At 41.4% G+C, this 22,889-nt stretch overlaps 1 protein-coding gene across 13 annotated transcripts in view; it reads right to left on the reverse strand.

The window, feature by feature from the left end:
* IQSEC1 (IQ motif and Sec7 domain ArfGEF 1) overlaps positions 1-22,889 on the reverse strand; it is a 323,964-nt gene that overhangs the window by 156,228 nt on the left and 144,847 nt on the right. For 8 of the 13 annotated variants that reach the window (XM_033140854.1, XM_033140852.1, XM_033140837.1 and 5 more), the window contains one exon: positions 15,067-15,111. The exons of 4 other annotated variants lie outside the window; for them this stretch is intronic. In XM_033140854.1, coding sequence (XP_032996745.1) covers positions 15,067-15,111 — 45 coding nt within the window. Of the gene's footprint in view, positions 1-6,781; positions 6,897-15,066; positions 15,112-22,889 lie in introns of those variants that run through there. One more of the 13 variants, XM_033140844.1, reaches the window with a different exon arrangement.

A 22,889-nucleotide genomic window follows, 5' to 3' on the forward strand; every position in this document is an offset into this window, starting at 1 on the left:
TGATGATGATAATCAGCTTATAGACTCTGATGATTAAGTAGTATATAAATGCTGTTAAAATGAACAAAATCTCAGCTCAGTTTGCGAATTCCAGCAACAGGAATGGAAGTAAAAACAAAACAAAACCCAGATGCATATTACCAATACCTTTAGCAGCTTCCTGTATATAGCACTCCCCCCTGCACACTTAACCACATAGTTGAAGGGAGAATGTCTGATTTTACACTCACTGTTGCCCTTCGCTTTGGCTGCTTTTCTGATATATGGTATCTGTAAGCATTATACTAGAAAGTGACAGAAATTGCCACTTAGTACGTGCCCTTGGGGACTAGAAATGCATTGTGCAATTCCACCTGAAAGGTAGGCATATACTGTGATAATATGAAGAAGAATTAGACATAGATCTCTTCACATACTAGTTTCCCAAGGCAAAATATATTACCAGGAAAGGTGCCACAATATTCTAAATTCCTAGAGAATCCACGATAAGTAACAGTTCTTTCCAACTTCAGACCACATGTGTTGTTAGGACTGCAAGCATATGAAGTGCCTTTTATCATAGGACAGACAGTGGTGTTTTTCCATTTACATAACCTGAGAGCTAAGCAAAGGGTCACAAATGCAAGGACTGCATGTACTAACTGTTTTGCATGGAAAGATGCTGAAAGCTTTTACATTATTTATGCATTTGCTCCGTGTGTGTCATTTGGAAGTTTGCTTTGGTTGGCTGTCTCCCATCATTTCATTATGAAGCAGACTCTCTGCAGAATGCACAGCACATGCTGTAAAAATTATATGGAATGACGGTGTATGCTAGAGAGGAGAGAAAGGAGGATATACACACTCAGCTGCTTTGCAGCTGCAGCAAATTTCTCCAACACAAGCTTCTTTGGAGAGCTGTACTGCAGGCACTATGACTCACATGCTAGCTCTGGGTGAAGTCACTGTCAAATGAAAGCAAAGCATTTGTTTTTAGCAACAACTACAATCCTGAACTCTACAAATAAGTTCAGAACAGGTCTCTCTATTCATCCCCCCCTTTGATTTGCAGCTTACTGCTATTGTCCTCTTCATGATATACAGGGTCCCCAAGGAGCAGGACTTATTTATGAGGCAATATAGATAGTGATCCAGCTGATATCCAATCCTAAGCATACTTATTTGGAAGCAAGTCCCATTAAACTCAGTGGCATTTACTTCCTGGTATATATTGTTATAGGACACCCCAACCCCAAGCCATGCACGAGATTCCAGGGGTCTTGGCCTTCAACCAGGGTCTGTGCTCCTTTAGAGAATTGAAGACATGACAGAGGTAGTTTTAGCTTTAAAAATATGATTTATTCATATATTTACACCTGAATCTTGATGGAGGGAGTCCAGATCTTACCACATGGTCATCTCAAGAGGGGCTTGTTCCCCACAGCAGTGCAGCAGGTGGAGTCCAAGGCATCTCTCTCTCTACTTGCCTTCAGCCTGGGTTTTTCTCAGCTATCCCAAGCCTCCTGCCAAAGGCCCCAAACTCTTCCTGTGACATCATGCTCAGTTACCTTGGCCACCTTCCAAATCCCCTATCTCTGTTCTCACTTCAGGGCAGGGGGGAAAGACAGTTCTCTTGCACTACAAATGGTCCTGTATTGTTTCTTAATGGTCCTAAGCTTGGACAGAGGTTTTTTTTTTTTTTTTGCACAGGCTTGCCCAGGAATTCCTTTGCAGCTTGTATTTCTCCTTTCATATACCAAATAGTCAAAATGGTAGTACTGTATTTAATGATTTCAAGGGTTTAGCCCCTTCCCCCAGAAACCTTTAACAGTATGCACAGGACTAGGCTGCAAGATAGGAGGCAGGGGCGTCGCTAGGGGGGTGCGGTGGGGGCGGTATGCCCCTAGTGGCAGGTGTGACAAGCGGCGGGTGGGGGTGACAAGCGGCAGCCCCTCCCGCCACTCCCCACGCAACGCCGGTCACCCTGGGAGCAGCAGCGCTGCATGGACGGGGTGCTCCCTCGGCCGTGCGCTGTTGCTCCCGGGGCGGCGGAGCAAGCGGAGGCGCATGGGGGATGACAAGCGGCAGCCCCTCCCGCCATTCCCAAGCGCTGCCGCTCCCTCCGTCACCCCAGGAGCAACAGCGCACGGCCGAGGGAGCACCCCGCCCGTGCAGCGCTGCTGCTCCCGGGGTGACCAGCAGCGTGGGGAGTGGCAGGAGGGGCTGGCGCCTGTCACCCCCACGCGCCGCCGCTCGCTCAGTCGCCCCGGGAGCAGCAGCGTCGGACCGCCGCTTCCACAGCCTCCTTTTGAGCCGCAGAGCTTAAAAGCGGGCTCTTCGGCTTAAAAGGGGGCTGCAGAAGCGGCGGCGGCACTCCCGGAAACGCCCCAGGGGCGGGGCATCGTGACGTCACAATGTGTCGTCACGACGCCCCGCCCCCGGGACGTTTCCTTTGCCGCCCTGGGTGCCGCGGAGCCTAGCTCCGCCACTGATAGGAGGAAATTGGCCTCTATCTCAGGGGCTATAAATACACGTAATAGCTAAAATTGCATTAACTCTTTTTCCTGCATACTGTTCCCCCCTCCAAACAAATGTATAAGCAATTCTTCTCACTTCATTATTACATAGTATGAATGATGTCCAACAGCTTTTATTTCTTTGAAGAAGCTATTTAAAAGCAACTTATTTTAATATTAATGTTGCCTCTTATCTCCAAACTGATGAAACTGAAGTTTTATGGCACATGGTACAGTCGTCTCAGAAACAGAAGAACAAAAAAGGGAGAGTAAAATTTAGAACAGGCAGTCATGCTTATCATTCTAGCTTTTGCCTTATTCAGTAAAGCACAAATCAGGGGTTCAGAAGTGGATTCATTTCCCTGCATGTGCAACCCCTCTTCTCGAAAGTAATCTGAAGACAGGAAGGATTAGGCAATTTTGACCATAGAAGCTGTCACTTCTGAAACCACTGGTGTTAAAAAAAAACCTTTATGATTGACGATGTAATATAACTGTATCCTATCACTATACTGAAAGTACAAACCATGTACTCTAGTTAAAACTGATTAATCTCATAATGTCACTGCCTGCCACTGATACAACAAAACAGGGGCCTAAACAAAAGCGAAAACAGATGACCATAATGACACACATGATCTACAACATCTGTGCCTTCCTTTCAAACTAAATGTAAATTAAGGCTAATGACTCCCTTAGTGGCCTCTATTGTACAAATACAGTGTAAACATGATGAAGGTAGACAGGAAAGTAATATAGGCCTTAAGGGTCTTGGACAAGAATATTGGGAGAGAAACAGCTCCTAAGTGTCTGAGTGGCCCAATTTGAATATGCATTAAGGCTAAAGCTGTGAACAAGCACCAGAGCCAGGGGAGGAGCTCAAGGGGGGCAACGGGGAGGATGTGACCTAGTCTTATTTTCCTTGTTAACTGACACTAAGCCAGAATTCTCCAGTTTGGATATAATGGGGAAATTTGGTTTAATACAAGCCAGGATCGTTACAGGAATCTGGCAAACAATGGGAAGAGATAAGGGGCCAGGCAGAATATCTCAGTCCCAATGGGTTTCATAAAGCATAGTTTTTGAACCTTCAGACCATTGTCCACGTTTCGTCAGCATTCTGGTTAACGTAATCCATTCCATGGAGAAGTTGTAGAGAACAATGAGAGTGGTCCCTGTTCCAGCCATTGTCTGTAGAATGCTCAGCACCTAGATAGTTGTCCATGATGTTATAAGTCTCCACACACCAGTACCATATTCCTGGCATATTTGTTGGGTGGGGTGTGGACTTTCAACACAATGACACAATTCCCCATAGCAACTACTGTACTTCTATGTTACAACTGGATTGTTGCCATGTAGAGGTCCATTTCAGCAACATCCCTGTGAGAATGATTTTCTCCAGATATTACTTCTGACCAAGTGTGAAGGATTGCAGCAACAGACCTTCGAAGAATGTTAGTGATTCAGTGTTTACTATTGCTGGGAACAGATTTTTTTTAGCACCTTTTATTTTACTTTTTATATAATGTTAATAGCAACATTTCTCACTTGCTGCATTATAGAAACAGAACACTTGACTTAGTCATTCTTTGCATAACCTGCAGTTATGTTCTGTGATTCTATAACAGATTGTCACAGATTAAATGGACACTTGAACCTTTGAAAGCATGGGGGAAATGAAGAGGCTACATCTGAATTACAGTACAGATTTGGCCTATACATACTGAATTAGCCATGGACTTGACAGAAATACTCTCTTGTGGCCAAAAGTATTTGCATGAACAGGATCTGAGTTGCCCTACAACAACGAACTCCAGCCACCAGAGATAACATGCATTGCATTTTTTAATTATGTATTTACAATATACACAGTACATGAGCTGTTGTCCTGGAGTGACAAGAGGAACAAGCCAGACATTCCTGATTCCTGCATTTATTTATTTATTTATTTATTTATTTATTTATTTATTTATTATTAGTATACTGTCCTTCATCCATAGATTTCAGGGTGGTTCCCAAAATAAAAATACAAGAGGAACAAAAAACAAAATACAGGCAGGGAGCAAGTCCCCCAGACTCACAGCCGAGGTGGTCTCATGTTTTTCATTCCTCAGAAACGACAAGGCCTAGGAGGTCACCCAAGGCCATTTTGTACCTTCTAATAATTTCTTTATGTATGTTATTCTGAAAATAAACTAGATTTTACTGCAGCAGTAGCAATAGCATTGCACCACTACAGTTTTTGACTCGAAAGCATGTAAAATAGTTTGATTCAAGAAACAGATTAAATGTTTATGCAATATTTCAGTGCATCATTGCCAGTTATATCCTTTTCAACCTTAGGTCTCTCACATTGTTCAAGCAGTGGGTGCATGATATTGAATGCAGAGTGTCTTGACTGTCTTGTGTTATTTTTAATAGCTTGGAAACCAGTGATTACATTTTTCTTTTAGCTGCATTTGCAAAATCCTTTCTCCCTTTATGTAGATTTAGCATGAAGGAATGATAAAAATCTGAATGGCACAGTCTAACGTCTACACACAGAACACCTGCTCAGCAAATTCAGATTTTTATTTCAGGTCTTGTAAAACACGCTCATTCTTGCACATCCACCCACACCTTCGCACTTTCTCCACATGCCCACACTTTTCTTGTTGGCCTTCTGGCATTTTCCCAAGAACATTAAGAACAAGACATAAACCTCTAATGAAGAAGAACTAGAAACTGGGTAGTATATTTTTACATTCATCATGCATTATGTGCTATCCTGTTTTCACACACCTTTTTGTCACTTTTAAGGCAGCAAAAAATGTTTTCTTTAAATATCTTCTGAATGCCCTGTGTGACCCATTTAAAAATAGTCACAGCCTTGAATGCCATAATTTATTTATTTTTGCATTGCATGTATACTCTTGTATGTAAATCCTGACTTTTTCAGTTGCAGGGTAAACTCTAAATATAGATACATGGATAAGGAGCTAATTGTAAGGGAATAAATTAGAATTTATTGCAGTTAATATGAAATAGTACTAATTAGGCATGTGTTAGCAGGGTTGAAAAATGTGTTCTATAGTTAAATTGTATTACACTATAGAGCTGAAGGAAAACACCAAACATTTGAAGAACATATGTATCTAACTAGAACAGTAAATATAAGAATGAACTGTCCATCCTTTAAGAGTGAAGTTCAACCTTCTGAACTATGATTTTACTAAGTTTGGAAACTTAACTTTAAAAAGGAGTTTACACGCTTCTCCCACGATGTTGGAAAGCAAAGAATCCCAACTTTATATAAAAGAATTGTCCAGTAGCACCTTAGAGACCAACTAAGTTTGTTCTTGGCATAAGCTTTTGTGTGCATGCACAATTTTTCAGATATAAACATAGTCACAACTATGTTTGTCTACTTATACATCATGATTTAAAAGGGCATAATTCATTGAAAATGACTGGAAGACTTTCCCTTTCACCCTTGCAATCTTCATACAATAAATAAACCTGCAATTATCATTCACGAAAAGCACCTTCTGTGTTTAAAACGGACTTTATGATTTTATGGGGTGGGGGTGGGGGTAGAATAATACAGCCTTCATGTTTTGCTGTGAATACTGAACTACTGATATAAGTTTTCTTCATTAATAAGCTATTCTGAATACTGAGAACTCTGAACATTAGATAAAAACATCAGGATAAGTGCACCACACATGTCAAATTAAATTGCTTGTGTTGTTATTCCATTACTTTGGCAAGAACAATGCACCCAGTCCCATTACCTCTGACCATCGGTCACCATCTATCATTTCAGTTTTCTGTCAGAGCTGCTGTGGTGTGCAATTGATTTCATACCATAGGAAACAAACTGTTCTATTAAAACTTTTTTTCCTTGTAGGAACATTAATCTACATTACATAAAAATCCAAAGACATTCCAAAACAATACCCAAGCACCAACTCCGTAATGTAAAAACTTAGCATTAACAGCTGTTCTTGTGTGAGAGAGAAAACCAGAGTGGATTAAAATAAACAATGGCTGTTTTAGCTTATTTGTTTCAAATTAAATGGTATCCACAGCACAGCATCACCCGAACATCCAGGCAAAGAAGAAGTAGCAATGGCCACTATAGTTAAAAGGAACAAGCAGATTTACACCCTTTGTAATAAGTCTGCATTAATTTCCCCACCACACCCCTTTCCACACCATGCAAATGTGACTTACAGCAAGTGAATGCAGCAGCCTGCAGCCGTTTACTATTGAAAAGCATTTTAGATTTAATATTTCCTTACCTTTTATAGAAGCCATGAAGAGGCTGGAGACATAGAAACTGCCAGTAATCCAAGCAGAAGGCCTTTAACTTCAGCATTTTAAAACAGTTCAACTGCAAGCAAGTGGAATCTTTTTCTCTTTTTATTTTTTTAAAAAAACCCACACACAATGTCCTACTTTTTGCAGGAGGAAAAAAGAGAGACACCAAATGGTATTGCATACAATACCCCTCCCCTTTTCTAGGCAGACAGCCGTGTATTTTCTAGCTGCCACCAATATATGCAAGCTCTTTTATCCACATGGCACCGCACCTGCATATCTACAGTGCATGAACTACTTTAATACAAAGAAACAGTAGCACAAAGGCTACAAATTCATTTACTTTCTTAGTTGCTCCTCATTTCAGCTAATCTTCCCCGAGTTCATCCACATAGCCAGTAGTTGCTATTACACACAAACAAAAGGAGGGGAAAAAATAACAATAGTGCTACTTCCAGCCATTCCAAAAGCTCTTTGATAATAAATCATTAGCATATATTCCGGTCAGGATTCTTGGGGGCCGCTCAGAAAGCATCCCTAGAGCTCACAAATTCCTAGGGAAAAGACAAGCAAATATCACACTCTGCTGAGTAGAAACATCCTGTGATCCCAGAAGATTTGAGACAGCATCATATGGAAACTCCTCAGTTCTGTAACTACGCGGGATACAATTTATATATATATATATATATATAAAAAGCCGGCTCCTCTGGTGTGAATCACATCTGCTTCATTGTCTGCCAAGCCACCTATGAAAAATGTTGGTTTCCTTATGACTGAGAGTGGAAGGGAGTGGGAAGTGACAAGCCTAAGTGCAGACCCCTCCCCACTCACAAAATAAATTATGCTTATCTTAATCCCAACACACTTTGCCAGTTAAGGTCTCTGTGAAGAAAAAACTAATCATCTGAACCACATGGTGCACAGTGGGGCACGCTCCCAGCTATAAAAGCCAGCAAGATAAAGCCCACCCCCCACCCCAAGATAGGTTGATTCCAGTTGCTGTGGTAACAGGAACACATTGATAAAATCTAAAATGGAAGCACGATGACAGCTTTCCATTGGCTCACACGGATCTAATGTGGCTGTAACAAGCAATGCTCAGGCACTATTAGAGCAATCTCATCAGCAGAGGATGAATTTGGGACTTGGCTAATTAACAGCAGTGTGAAACAGCAGCTAGTCCTCATTTAGTTACAGTGGAAAGGCAGGCCATTTTTATTCTAATGGGAGCACATAAGCAATTAGCAAGGATATGCTTTGAGAAAAGGAGTTTTAAAATTAGAAGCATTTTCTATTTAAATCATTTGGGTGAAATAGGAATGATAAAAGCAGCTTTCATTTATCACCCTCTGAAACCTCAATCCATTTAGGTCTCTTATCACTATAGGATTCAATTCTGCATTTTATGTTATTTTTAAAATGTAGTGATTTCCTCTGCAAACATTCTTACTAGCTATAATGAAGTATTCAAAAAATTAATGACAAGCACATATTAAAAGACCACATTTGTGGGAACTGAATTACTCTTAGAAAATATGTTATTCTGCCCTCTGACCACTCGTATTATGCAAATGGAATTTCTTGAAAAGCATCAAGCAAAACAAAATTTTAAAAGGAAGATTTATGTAAAAATAATTGTATTTTTAAAATGATAGCCTTTTCTAACAACACTGAGTTAACTTCCCTGTGTGTATATCGATAGAACAAGGAAAACATGAGGTGGTAAATGCAAGTAATGACTGATATGGTGGTATGCTGAAGACATAGATGGGGCAGAATGGGGTGTTTGTTAGGGTTGCCAGACGTCTAGAATTTCCTGGGCATACCCTGAAGCAGTGTCCAGGCAGAAATCGGCAGAAATGTCCAGGAAAGTCTGAACGTATGTTGGCAGTGTCGTTTTTGCCAATTTCCCTTAAAAAGAGCTCAATGTAACCCCTGTGTAAATGGGGAGGTGCCTGTATAACTTTTTACTATTGTTCCCTGTAATTTTTTTTTCAATCAAGTGGCTTATTTTATGAACTAAAATAAATAAAATGCATTACCGTGAGCAAAAACAACTGCTAATATTGCAAGAAGACACAGCAATATAAGTCTTCCATTTCCGCTGTGCTTGTTTCCAGTGAGATGAGTTTCCCCCCCCCCCTTAATGTGTATCATTAGTATAATGCTTGTTTTATTCAAGTGTACCTTTTAGGTGGGGGAGGGAGAGCTTTATGAGACAGCAGTTACACCTGAGCCTACATCTCAAACATCTTATCTCCACTTTGGAGGTAGCAGAGTGGTATCTACACCTGCATTCTGACATAGACTAGGTACTCCTAATGTGTACCAAGCTTTAGATATGCCCCATATAGCACTGTTCTTTCAGAATCCAGTGAAGAGGATCATCTAGAGCACATTTGCAAGAAATCTAGCTGCACATAATTTCAGAAAGCACCTCATATAGTTAATATATTGCTTGTTCATCCATTCATTTGGCCTGTATAAAGTATTCACAGAAATGTTGTGCATGAATACTGAAGTAGTTGGTATGAAATATGACACTGGGAATGGGCTGGGCAATGTAAAAGAACCATTCTAGAGGTGAAAAGGCTTATCACTTCAGAGTAAATGTTAACGCATTATAACCCACGGTAGAAATCTCATTGGCGTTGACACTTCAGCCTTTGGGACTGGAGCTGTGATTTCTCATGTAGTATCTGGTGGGTGAGAATGGGCCGTAGCTTTGTTTTGCTTCCAGAAATTTTAAGCCCTACAGAGATCAACTATGCTCCATTAGATCAGAAAGCTTTAAGCCCTCTTTGGGGAGTTAGGAAGCTTGGCCATTCCCCGCTTCCCTGCATGATAGGAAACTAACACTAATAATATTAATTCCTGCTGCCCATTTTGCTTTTAGTAGGATGAATTCTAGAGACAGCTACTGCCCACATCCAAAGATGGGCATTGTTCTTAGCAGCTTATAATTATGACACTAAATATAAGTCTGTTTCTGTAACAGATAGCCTCTCACAACTTTCATCTCAAGAAGTAGGTAGTAGTACACAGTTGAGAAATCAACTAACAACAAGACATTCATAGCTCACATTCAGATCTACTTGAGCACACCAGTAGTTCTGAAGCAAATGTGTCACACTAGCAGCTAAATTTGTGCAACTACTTTAAATGTATGGAATAAGTGGCAGGAGTCAGGAGTAGGTCCCCCCAGTGCTCTTTGGGCATGGCAGGAGACTGTGGTGACACCAGGCCTGTAAGCTATTCAAAATTCAGATTTTTGGCTGCAGAACGGGGCATGTGAGTTTCTCCACTACCACCTAAAGCAAATAGTTGGCCAAATTCTTTATGCAAACCACCCCCCTCATCTAACACACACACACACACACACACACACACACACACACACACACACAGAGGCAGTTGTTAGCAGTACCTAAATAAAACAGATTTATTACAAAAGGATTTATTGTAAATTCACTTTACTCTTCCATTATTTGGCTATGGGTTCTATTCTATCTTTACATTATTTACACACAACTGCACATGTACACACACACAATCTGAAGCAAATATGCTCGGCTTAAATTAAATTATTCATCAGGAGAAACAAGGAAGGGAGAAAGTTAATCACTGCAGAAACAGCAGGGCACTATCGAAAGCATTTTGTGGTAGAAGGTTCAGACCTTTTCTGAGACCTCTTCCTGCTTTTCGATGAAGAAAAAATAAGTTTGTCACTCTCTGTATTCAAAATGTAGGTGCTTAGTGGTTTTAAAAAAAATACTCACCCAGACACTTTGACAGCTTCTATTACTGAGTATACTGTACTGTGCTTAAAGCAAATGCTAATGGGGACTTTTGTGAATGAAAGGCGCAACAATCTCAACACCCATGCTTTCCATCTTTCCCCTCTTTCCCTTGGAAAACAAACAAGTAAAAATGCATTAAGTTTCATCTCACGCTCAGCCTGAATATAAAGCTGGTTCTTTGAAAGGGCATTTTTCTGCTCCTTTCTTTGTCTTCAGATTCACAGGCTTAAACAGCATAGTAACTTTTGGACGTAGTGCAGCTTCCGCATTGTGATGTTCAGTGAGCTGCGTTCAGCTGTTGTATATTCATTTATGGAACTCAGTGGACGGCAGCAAACGAAAAGAGAGTACTCTAAGAGGCCATTAAGAAGAAGCTATGGTGAATAAGCTGAAAAAATATAGTACACCTCCTCTTGAAGAATGGTTGCCTTAGCAATCAGTGATGCAGAAGCAAGCCTTTAGCTAAAAAGGCATCGGTGAGAGAATGTGAACTAACTGCAGCATAAGTTTAGATTCTGGCCTACATCGCAATGAAATGCTCTTGAAAAATAATAATGAAGACAGGTGGAATATATATATTCCTGCCCCAAGGGTACAATGATTTTGTGCAATTTGCTTAGAGGTGTCTCGGTGAATTGCCATAGAACCTTTCAAGAAACCACAACCATGGTTACTCTTTTAGCATGATGCATAAACATTCTAACAGTAAAGGGGGGAAAGTTAGCAGTAATTTGAAAGGAGGATAAGGATCTGTGTTTGAGCTGCTAGCTGTATCAAATTCTCTGGGACTCTACATACATCTTACAAAACCCAAGACTATCAGGATGAACATCTCAAGGCTTGCAGGGATGTGGGAAACCAACTTTGGTCTTCCATGGCATATCCACTGACCACTCCAAGCATAATCCTATGCATTTCTACTCAGAAATAAGTTCAATTGGACTTTTCCCCAGGTAAGTGTGTATAGAACTATGGACTAAAAACCTTTAAGCCTTGCCCTTCCCAAAATTCTGTGCACATCACTGTATTAGGATAAGGTAGCAACAGCCCCCTGGTCCTGCTGATGTGGATGTGTCCCATCTACCCACTTATGAAAAGCTCATCATCCTTTGGTCAAGCGAGGAGGGCAAAAACCACAGTAAAAGAAGTTTTGAAGAGACAAAAATGTGAAAATTCGCTACCTGGATTGATCTACACTAAAAAAATTAACCATACCATACTACCAAGAACTTGATATTCCTCTATCTCTTGTTGTGTTGAGATTTTTTAAAGCTTTGGTTGAATATTTTCCAGAGTGCACACTCATTCAAAATGAGCATCATCACATTTTCCCCAACTGCTGCTTACTATTTTGGCTTATATCATGTGTTCCAGTTTGACACATGCAGTAGTCATCGCTGGCAGACAATATAGCAAATGTTATTTCAACCTGAACAAATCTTTAAGCAGACGGGGACTTTGAAGTAATTTTTCTGTATGATTCCTACCATTTTCCCCATAGGTTGATGGGTAAAGACTGGTTCATGCTTTCGTATCTTAGCAGCTCTATGATACAGCTGCATCAAAAAGTAATATTTAACCCAGAACTGAGATGCTGTATACATCTGCTGCCTCCCAGGACTTCAAGTGCAGCAGCTGACAATCATGTTACTTTTGTTGTTCAGTCGTGTCCGACTCTTCGTGACCTCATGGACCAGAGCACGCCAGGCACGCCTGTCTTTCACTGCCTCCCGCAGTTTGGTCAGGCTCATGTTGGTAGCCTTGAGAACACTGTCCAACCATCTCGTCTTCTGTCATCCCCTTCTCCTTGTGCCCTCAATTTTTCCAACATCAAGGTCTTTTCCAGGGAATCTTCTCTTCTCATGAGGTGGCCAAAGTATTGAAGCCTCAGCTTCAGGATCAGTCCTTCCAGTGAGCACTCAGGGCTGATTTCCTTCAGAATGGATAGGTTTGATCTTGCAGTCCACGGGACTCTCAAGAGTCTCCTCCAGCACCATAATTCAAAAGCATCAATTCTTTGGCGATCAGCCAAACAGGCAGGGGCTGTATTTTTGGTGCTCTGAGCAAGTAATTGCTGTTACAGTACGCCTCCAACCTCTAGAGACACTCAGGCCACCCTCTATGGAAAAGTTTATAAATTCTCCTAAGGAATATTTATGGTCCTCATAGGCAACTAGTTTGGGCAATGTAATATGAGGTCCCCAGGTCAACCTCATTCAGGCAACTCACAAAAGGAATCATCATCATGCCACTATCATTTATTAGTCACTTTTCTTTCATTTGCCTTCAGCTCAACTGAAGGTGGTGTGTACATCCATTCAAAGAGAAACAGGGGGTCTGTTCAACTTGGCATGTCTCCACGCCAAGACAAAAGTGTGGTGGGTCCTTATATGAGACATGTTGTTTGCAGATGATACAGCCTTGATAGAGCACTCCAAGGAAGCTCTACCGAGTTTCATATACCATTTTGCCCAAGATTGCATGATGTTCAGCCTTACCTTCAGCCTGATGAAGAGCAACATCCTTGATCAGGACACTGCCAGCATTTCATGCATCTGCATTGTTGACCACCACACTTGAGGTGATAGACAATTTTGTTTATCTGGGCTCCACCATAACCAGCAACCTCTCCATCAACACTGAACTGGACAGGTGTATTGGCAAGACAGCTACAACAATTGTTCGCTTTTCTAAAAGGGTGTGGGATAATATGATGGTAATGACCAATACCAAGATGAAGGTCTACCAGGCTTGTGTTTTGAGCATGCTGCTTTATGGTAATGAGACGTGGGCGACTTACACCCACCAGGACTGAGTCTCAAACAAAGATGTGCTCTCCTAAGCCCACATTCCCAACATGTTTGCACTCCTGTCTCAGTGACTTCCACGCTGGCATGGTCGTGTCCAAAGAATGGAAGATAGCAGAATCCCCAAGAACATGTTCTACAGGGATCTGGCTTCAGGCACCAGGCCCACTGGCAGACCAACTATGAGTTACAAAGATGTCTGCAAATGTGACATGAAGGCTGGTAACATATCAGTCAGGTCATGTATCCACAGCAGTGACCAGAGGAGTAATGACTGCTGGGAGGAATACGGAAAGAAGAAACACCATGGTGCACCTGCAGCAGCGCAATGCCATGGTACATCTGCAGATGCCTTAATCTACCCCAGCTGCAACAAAACACGTATCTCCCATAACAGTCTCTGCAACCACAGCAGGCACAGTAACTCTCCAACAGTTTGATTTCACCTCCAAAGGTGCACTCTTCCATTATCTTCCAACAGAGACGGATGCCAACCAACCAACCAGGTCTGGAAATGTATGGGGTCCCTTATTAGTAATCCAGTGTTGTGCCTTTAACATTTACCAATTCAGGCTGCAACTCTTTACTTACCAAGGAGCAATCCCCATGGAATTCAGTGGTGCTCACTTCTGAGTAATGTACAATTATTGTGGCATGAATTCACACTAGAAATCATGAGAGCAGGGACCACTTCTGAGCCACTTAAATGCTAAGTATGCATGAAACTGCAATGTTTCATTGCAGAGGAGGAAGACAGTGAGAGAACCAGAGCACTTGCTCTCATGATTTCTAGTGTGAATTCATGCCACAATAACCTGCTCTCATGATTTCTAGTGTGAATTCATGCCACAATAATCAAACAACTTTTCTCCCAGCAGAGAACTGCAACAGCAGGGACCTCTTCTGAAGCAAAGTAAGACATTTTTTCAGTTTAGTTGGGAGCTAGCTATTTGTTAGAACATCAGTACTCAAGTGCGCACAATGTCTTTGCAAAGGAGGAGGATGCAGAAAATACCAGAACTTTGGCACACCTTTCATTGGCCACACCCCATGACATCTTAGTAGCCCCATCAGAAATACACTTTCACAAGTATCTTAATTTTTGTGTGAAAGGTAATCATTTCTTTCTTTGTGTGATGCTTTGAACTTCACGTTGAAAAAGATCGAGCCACTACTAAGCTGCAAAGGAACAGCGAGGACAGTCTGGGGCAGTTCCCCAGCAACAACCCAACACTGATGTTGCCACCTCAGCTGCATCAGAAGCTGAGGAAAAAGAAAGCAGCAACAAAACAGGAGAGTTATGGAGAACTCCTGTGGCAACGAGTGTCCCTGGAGTGTAACTGCAGGCAGGCAGGTGAATCAGCACAGGGTGGACTTTGCAAGCCTTCTGGCTCTTTCTGTTGCTGCCACCATTAGTTACTGTGGGAGTTTTAGGCAAACTGTGGGGATGGGGTGGGTTGAAGGAGCTGTGAGTAGCTGGGGGTTGGGACAAGGTGAAAATGAGGGGAGTGGCAGGTAGGCAGGGTTGGTGAGCAGTGCAAGTAGGGGAGGCAGCGTCTAGTAAAATCAAAATCAAAAATAGTGCTGTCACACTGAAGTTAACCCTTCTACTTCTATTTATGTTTTCTTTAAATATGCAGTGTAGTTTTACAATACCTGAGTGGATCAGTTGAAAGGCTGCTTCGTGTTTCCAAGGAAGTCCTGAGATAATTGCAAAAGAATAAAATTAAAAATATTACACAGATTTTGACAAGTGCACAAAGAAAGTCCCATACCAAAATAAGTTGTTTAACATTTAAAGGGTTTTTAAGCTGCATATTAGAATACACTGAATAATGTGATTTTAACTTGGATTTAAAGCCTGCCAATTAGCTTTGAAAAACAATTTTTTAGCTGAATGTCATATGCATAAAGATTTTCACATGCCAAAGTAACGTTTTAGAGAACACAATTTGAGTGTCATTTGCTATAAGTATTTGAAACCTACAGTGTAAATATTAATTTTTATATCAGTCTCTAGTCTGCTACATTAGGTTACAAATGTTATGTTTAACTGTATATGAATAGTCTACTGTCATATTTTTATAGAGTCTGCTTGAGAGATTAAGAAAGATTCAATTTTTGTGCTGATGGTTTCAGTACAACTTTGAAATGGCTTTTGTTTACCTGTCATCCCCACTATTAAAAAAGTGCTATTGCAGTAAAAAAAACCCACAGCATATCAACCCAATAAAAATAACTGTAAACAAATTTAGAACACCAAAACCAAGAACTACAAATTACACAGCTAAAGGCGTCTTAGAGTTGCCTCTCAGCATAACCTCCCTCACAGGACTGTTGTTAATCTTCAGTAATGTTCAGCATTGTTTTATTTGATATTTTAATGTTTTGTAAACTACCAGTACTTTGAGATTTTTTTAAACAACAACAACAACAACAACAACAACAAGGGATCATATTTGTAGGTTGGGAAGAGTTCTTACAGAGATCTGAAATCAACTAGCCCGGAACCAGGAACCCCAGCTGCTATGTGGTAGAGTTTCCATGACTTAGAAAGAAATTGGACCAGACAGATCTCCATAACTGTCAAGCTTAGGTTCCCCCAAGTCTTTGGATTATGGAGAGATTTGACCAACACACATGCATGGAGGCACGTAATTGCAGTAGAACCAGGGGCCTTCTTAACATCATGCTATCACTCGGTCTTGGAATTAAATTAAAATCCATTTACTAGTAAAATTTTTAAAAATCAACTCTAATCAATCCTTTCATTCCCCCCCCCACCAGAATGAGGCCATAAACATCACATTTCAGTAGCTTTTTCATTAGAAATGACCACTTCTAAGTGAAATGCATATGTGCCTAGGATTCAGTATCAAATGACACTACCGCTAGCAGGGCCAGCCTTAGAGATGGATGAGCTGGGTGGCTTCATCAGGTGCCAAGCTGGGCTCATTGGCTGTTTTTATCTACATGTACTATGTGCAGTGAACCAAGGTGGCAAAAACAAGTATCTGCAACTTTTCAAAAAAAGTTCTACAGAGTATTGGGGTACTAATTAGCTTTAAAGTATGCAAACACACCCACCCACACCCACACACCATTTTTTGGTGCCAGGTAAAAATAAGTGGAATACAGCTTTACTTTGAGGCAACATTAGAGACCACTTAGCACTTCAAATACTATTACAGTGGTACCTCGGGTTAAGAACTTAATTCATTCCGGAGGTCCGTTCTTAACATGAAACTGTTCTTAACCTGAAGCACCACTTTAGCTAATGGGACCTCCCGCTGCCGCTGTGCCGCCAGAGCACAATTTCTGTTCTTATCCTGAAGCAAAGTTCTTAACCTGAAGCATTATTTCTGGGTTAGCGGAGTTTGAAACCTGAAGCATATGTAACGTGAAGCGTATGTAACCTGAGGTACCACTGTATATAAATGATAATAAAATAAAGCCATAAGCTGTAAGAGATCAGGCTGCATACTTTTTTAATTATAATGTTTTATTTTTTTAGGATAAAAAGGATATTCTAAAACAGGGGTCAGCAACCTTTTCCAGCCGTGGGCTGGTCCAACGTCCCTCAGACCATGTGGTGGGCCAGACTATATTTTTTTGGGGCGGGGGGATGAAATAACCCAGAGATGCATTTTAAATAAAAGCACACATTCTACTCAAGTAAAAACACCAGGCAGGCTCCACAAATAACCCAGAGATGCATTTTAAATAAAAGGACACATTCTACTCATATAAAAATATGCCCATTCCCAGACCTTCCATGGGCCAGATTCAGAAGGCAATTGGGCTGCATCTGGCCCACGGGCCTTAGCTTGCCTACCCCTGTTCTAAAACTATGCTTGCCAAAAGATAGGACAAGCTACAAAACAAAACATTAAAAGTTAAACCTGTGATGGTCCTGCTGTGTGGTATCGTGAACTTCCACTGCTTAGGATGGAGCTTTTCAGGCTTTGGTTTGTGCAAAGTATAGAACAGTGGCTGAGAGGTCAAAGTTTCGAGCAATGTCATTATTGAGGGATAGGATAGGAAGTGATGTGAGCCTCTCATATGCCATGACAGAACGTAAATACATTTTGATGAACTTCAATTTCAATCCACTTGCCACTGGCAACTGAAACTGGAGCTGTTAGGAAAATTTGTACTACTACCCAGACTTTTTGCTACATCACATTTTAGTGTCATGGATTTACTGCAGGGCATCTTATGGTGAGCCATTTCCAGGAGGTAGAATGTGATGGAGCTGGCCCAACTCAACACAAAGATCTGCACCATCGGTTGTCATCAGTGAGAGCTCTGTGTAGTGTGTCTCTCTAAATCTCCTCTGGTAGCTTTTCAAGGTTGTACAAGAATCTGATTGTATTCCTGTGAGACTGCTCTGTAGGTGAAGCTTAAGTGGTGCCAACAAGAGTGTGAAGTAACTCACGTTTGAAGATTTCTTCTGGACTATTGCACTCCTCATTGTGATTCTGACCTTCATATTCAAACTGCCTCTTGCGGTGCTTACATGGGGCTTTTGTGAGCTCTTTTGATGTGATAACTGCCTCTGTGCACCCCCAACTCCCCAGTTCTAGCCTGTAGTTACAATTTCCATGGTAAAGTACTGCGTAGTCTTACTTGCAATATTAACATGGAACAGAATGCCGTACCATGCTATGTCTGATATCTTGAAGCCCATTAGTACGTCTGCTAGGCACTGTGCTTCAGGGTGAAGGTTTACATCTGCTTGAGGCAACTCTACTACTTCCATCAGAGCATCATGTACTTCTTTTGTTTGATATACAGTATGTTTCCCACTGTCTATGCAACTTTCCTAGTGGTGAGGTTGGACACGTCGTCTTTTAGTATCTGTCACTACTGAGCAGACACAGAGAACAGCACAAAGACGCACTGTAGCATGGCAAAAGGGGTAGATTCCTTTGCTGACGAGACTGCACATGAAACTACCAGACTAAGAGAATGACAGCTATAGGGTAAGAATGAAGCTAATCGGTTCAGTATTAAGCAGTCTTGCCTGGACACCTTTTTCTGCCCCTTCACACTGGCACCATTATCAAAACCTAGTCCACAGCAGTCCTTAATGTTGATGTTGCTTTTTCACCAGTGTCTTCAGCAAGAGTTCCATAAATGAGGAAATGGTGAGTAAATTCCAGCTACAATTTCCAGACAAGGTGCTACTGGAGAGTAATTTTCTGTGTCACCACAAAAAAGGCGTAGAAGTCATGTGGGGCCAGGCTTTAAGGGATCTTGGTTTGTTGGCAACCATCTGTCTCAGGAGACAATGGAGGAGTGCGCCTTTGGGGGTGAAGTCAAACTGTTGGAGAGTTTCAGTGCCTGCTGTGGCTGTAGAGACCGATATGGGAGAGTCATGTTTCGTTGCAGCTGGAGCAGATGAAGGTGTCTACTAGCGCTGCTGCAGATATACCATGCCATTTCTTTTCTCTGCACTCCTCCCAGCAATCATTCCTTCTTTGGTCACTGCTGACTGCCGATGACTGTAGAGCCTGGAAACAGTCAGTCAGGTCTTGTGTCCACAGCAGCAACCAGAGGAGGACTCTTTGCTTCCTGAGTAACGGAGAAGACTATCAGAAGGCCACAACCAGAGGTCCTTTGAGACAGAGCCCCAGTAAACTCTGTCAGAAGAGTGTTTGAATTTGGAGGTGGTACTCCTATCCCCTTAACCCCATACAGTGGTACCTTGGGTTAAGAACTTAATTCGTTCTGGAGGTCCGTTCTTAACATGAAACTGTTCTTAACCTGAGGTACCACTTTAGCTAATAGGGCCTCCCGCTGCCACACGATTTCTGTTCTCATCCTGAATCAAAGTTCTTAACCCAAGGTACTATTTCTGGGTTAGCGGAGTCTGTAACCTGAAGTGTATGTAACCTGAAGTGTCTGTAACCCGAGGTACCACTGTATAAGAAAAAAAATGAAGCACATCTACCATTGTGCAGGTTTCCACCACAAGGAGGAGCTGCAGGTGAGAATTTGTAGTCAGTGCATACAGTAATTTTCACATGTAACCCCAGCTTTGTACACACATGCATGGGTCCTCATTGGTGGGCAGCAGCAAGGCCCACAGCATCACACCTGAACCAGGCCCCATAAACCCTCTGGGTGGCCCTGCAAAGCTGAACAGTTGTGTTGAAGGCACTCCTTGCCCAAGGTGCTGTGTATTTGTCCTAGAGCCAGGCCTGATTGCCCGCCTTATGCATCAACTGCCCAGAGGAGTCCACTGGTGGACAGCATAGAAATGTAACAAATAATTAAACTGAACCCAGAAAATTTCTCAGACCACCTTAACCTGTGGCACCTTTGGCCTTACCTCTCCATTTCTCCAATTACCCTATGGGATAAAAACGCTAAGAAATGGCATGATTCAAGCGAGTTTATAGGCAAGGAAAATGACAAGAGATTAAGAACCAGATGAAATCTGCCCTCCTCTGGCTTCATGCAAAGGAAAACATCAAAGGCCCTTTGAAGTGGCTGTTCAGCATGGCCTCCGATGGTGCCTTTGAGGGCTGACATCCTGATGCGGGTGCTGATGTTTTGCTTTATCTGGTCTAGCATGCCACACACAGCATGTTGCTTCCCCAGATGGAAACAGTAAAGATACTTGTCTGCAGTGGTTGGGGGAAAAGATGTCCACTGTAGCAGTAAAATGGTATCCAAGGCAGGAAATGAAAGATGAACATAGGGATCTTCACTTGGAATCAATGGCAGTTAAAATATGAGGTCCCTCCAGGCATTTTATAATAGCCTTCAAGATTTGAAAGAGGCCATACTGGTATGTGCAAATGTAATTTTTACTAGGAGAAAATTGAATATCTATTTAATGTGGCTCTTTCCTCAGAAAGAAATCAGGATTCATTTTCCATCTCTAATACAAGACACAGAAAGACATTGTGTGGAAAACCTGTATTACACAGTTGCTATTCCTGGCATATCAGAGACACCAGAAATAGCTACAGAGATTACCGACTTGAGTTTGTAACGTATTCTTGACCTAGACAGTCTGTCTGCAAAAATTAAAAGCAAAAGTAATGCTTTCGTAATCTGCCTGCATGTGCAACCCTTACTAGCATAAGTAGTCCCAATTCTGTAAATTGCTCCATGTGCAATAATCCCCACGGAGTTCAAAAGATGCTCTGTATAGAGAGAAAGGCCCCAGACAGGAGCACAACGTGAATTAATTGATTGTATCAAAGATGGGTGTTAACTGGGATCACTGTGATTTACACACACATGGGGAAATTGTCCCTTTCATCTTTAATATATATATACATACTTACTATGAAGAAGAATAATGGTTGTATAGAATCAGGAAACACACACAATTCTTTTAAGAGCATTTCATTAAATACAAGTCTCTCCAGGAGAAAAGGCATGAAGAAATACAAGAGAAAAAATTGCTCACAGGGAAAACCTTGATATTTTATTTCTCAGCTCTTTTCAAACGGCTGGTAGAATTAGGTAACCAATTTACCTTTGCTGCTGTTATGCTGCAGGCTTACTCTATTTGAATGGGAAATCTAGGACTCAGAGTACACTGCTAAAAATAATATTATGTTGGTGTTTTAAATTTTTAATAAAACATGTGCTAAAGAACCTTTTTCCAAAATAAAAAATAAAGAGACGAAAAACCGTTATTCTGTTTCTTTCTCTTAGCTAAAAACAGATTCACACTTTAGATGATAAACATTCATTTTGAAAGTCTTTCACAATGTATCGCAACTGATTCTGTGCAACAGGGACTGTGCTTCATTGGACTTTAAGAAACATGTTTGAAATCCTGAAACTGAGGGTGGCTCATACTTTGCAAAGTTATTTACAGTAGTTGACAGTTGAAAATAGAATCAACCGAGCAATGGGTCATAAATGAAATTGTGAGTGACTTCTTTTGTGGCCTTCTTATTTAATACAATCATAACCCAAAGGTAAGTTGCACTTACATGGTGAAACCACCACACCATTACATACAGCTGTTTCATACACAAAATTCCCATGGTGAATTTCAGTTTGCAAATGGATACTTTATCATAATGCATAATGTGGGCTTCTCTGTTTATACATAGACAGTTAAAAACACACACACCACAATTTACTGTTACAAAATAAATCTGTCATTTCCCAGATACCATTTAAGTCAACCTATACAAATTCATTTTTCTGACAAGTGAGCTTTTCTCCCCGCACAAGCATCCATTAGAGTTGCTGGAGTATTCTTTTTCCATAAACACTTGGAGGCAAAATTTAAATAGTGGTTCCTCAAAGCATTTTAAGTAGTACTACGTTATCTGGTAAGGATCGTCCTCAGAAACAAGATCCTTTTACTATGCTTATGCTGAAATCCCATTTAGTGAAAGCCCTTTAAATTTTAATTTTTTTAAAAGCTCTCTCACTTGCTTTTGTTTGGCATGACCACAGCATCAATGATAGCTGCCACTTCAGTACCTGCATCCCACACAAGGGAATTTTAATTTATGGTGACATCTAACTATTTTTTCTTTTTCTTTTAAAGGGGGTAATCCAGTAATTAAAGCACCTACACCGTAGAACAGTAAGACAATCTTACTCGGCTACAAGTGATTGCCAAAGAAAAAGAACAGTAATCAGGAAGTTAGGGGCACAGGAAGTTGCCTTATTCCAAGTCAGAGCATTCGTTCAGTATTATTTACTCTGACTGGCAGTGGCTTTCCAGGGTTTCAGACATGGATCTCTTCCAGCCCTTCCTGAAATGCCAGGTATTGAACCTGACACCTTGTCAGGCATGGAGAATCCTCCCCTCCCTTCAGTAACTTCACAGACAAGAATTAACAAGTTTATATTTTATAGTCCTTTTTACTCAGACATCTGGTTACAAGCAAAAATCTACATCTCTCCACAAGGAGAGCAGTTGGCTACTCTAAATCCTCCCCCTTCCGTCAATAATAATAATAATAATAATAATAATAATAATTTATTATTTATATCCCGCCCATCTGGCTGGGTCTCCCCAGCCACTCTGGGCGGCTTCCACCAGACATTAAAATACATTTAAAATATCACAGTTTAAAAACTTCCCTAAACAGGGCTGAAGGCGTTTTCTGAATGTCAGGTAGTTGTTTATTCCCTTGACTTCTGATGGGAGGGCGTTCCACAGGGCGGGTGCCACTACCGAGAAGGCCCTCTGCCTGGTTCCCTGTAGTTTTGCTTCTCGCAGTGAGGGAACCGACAGAAGGCCCTCGGCGCTGGATCTCAGTGTCCGGGCTGAATGATGGGGGTGGAGACGCTCCTTCAGGTATACAGGACCGAGGCCGTTTAGGGCTTTAAAGGTCAGCACCAACACTTTGAATTGTGCTCGGAAACGTACTGGGAGCCAATGTAGATCTCTCAGGACCGGTGTTATGTGGTCCCGGCGGCCACTCCCAGTCACCAGTCTAGCTGCCGCATTCTGGATTAATTGCAGTTTCCAGGTCACCTTCAAA

This window comes from Lacerta agilis, chromosome 2 (assembly GCF_009819535.1).
Source record: "Lacerta agilis isolate rLacAgi1 chromosome 2, rLacAgi1.pri, whole genome shotgun sequence".
Classification (NCBI taxonomy): Eukaryota; Metazoa; Chordata; class Lepidosauria; order Squamata; family Lacertidae; genus Lacerta; species Lacerta agilis.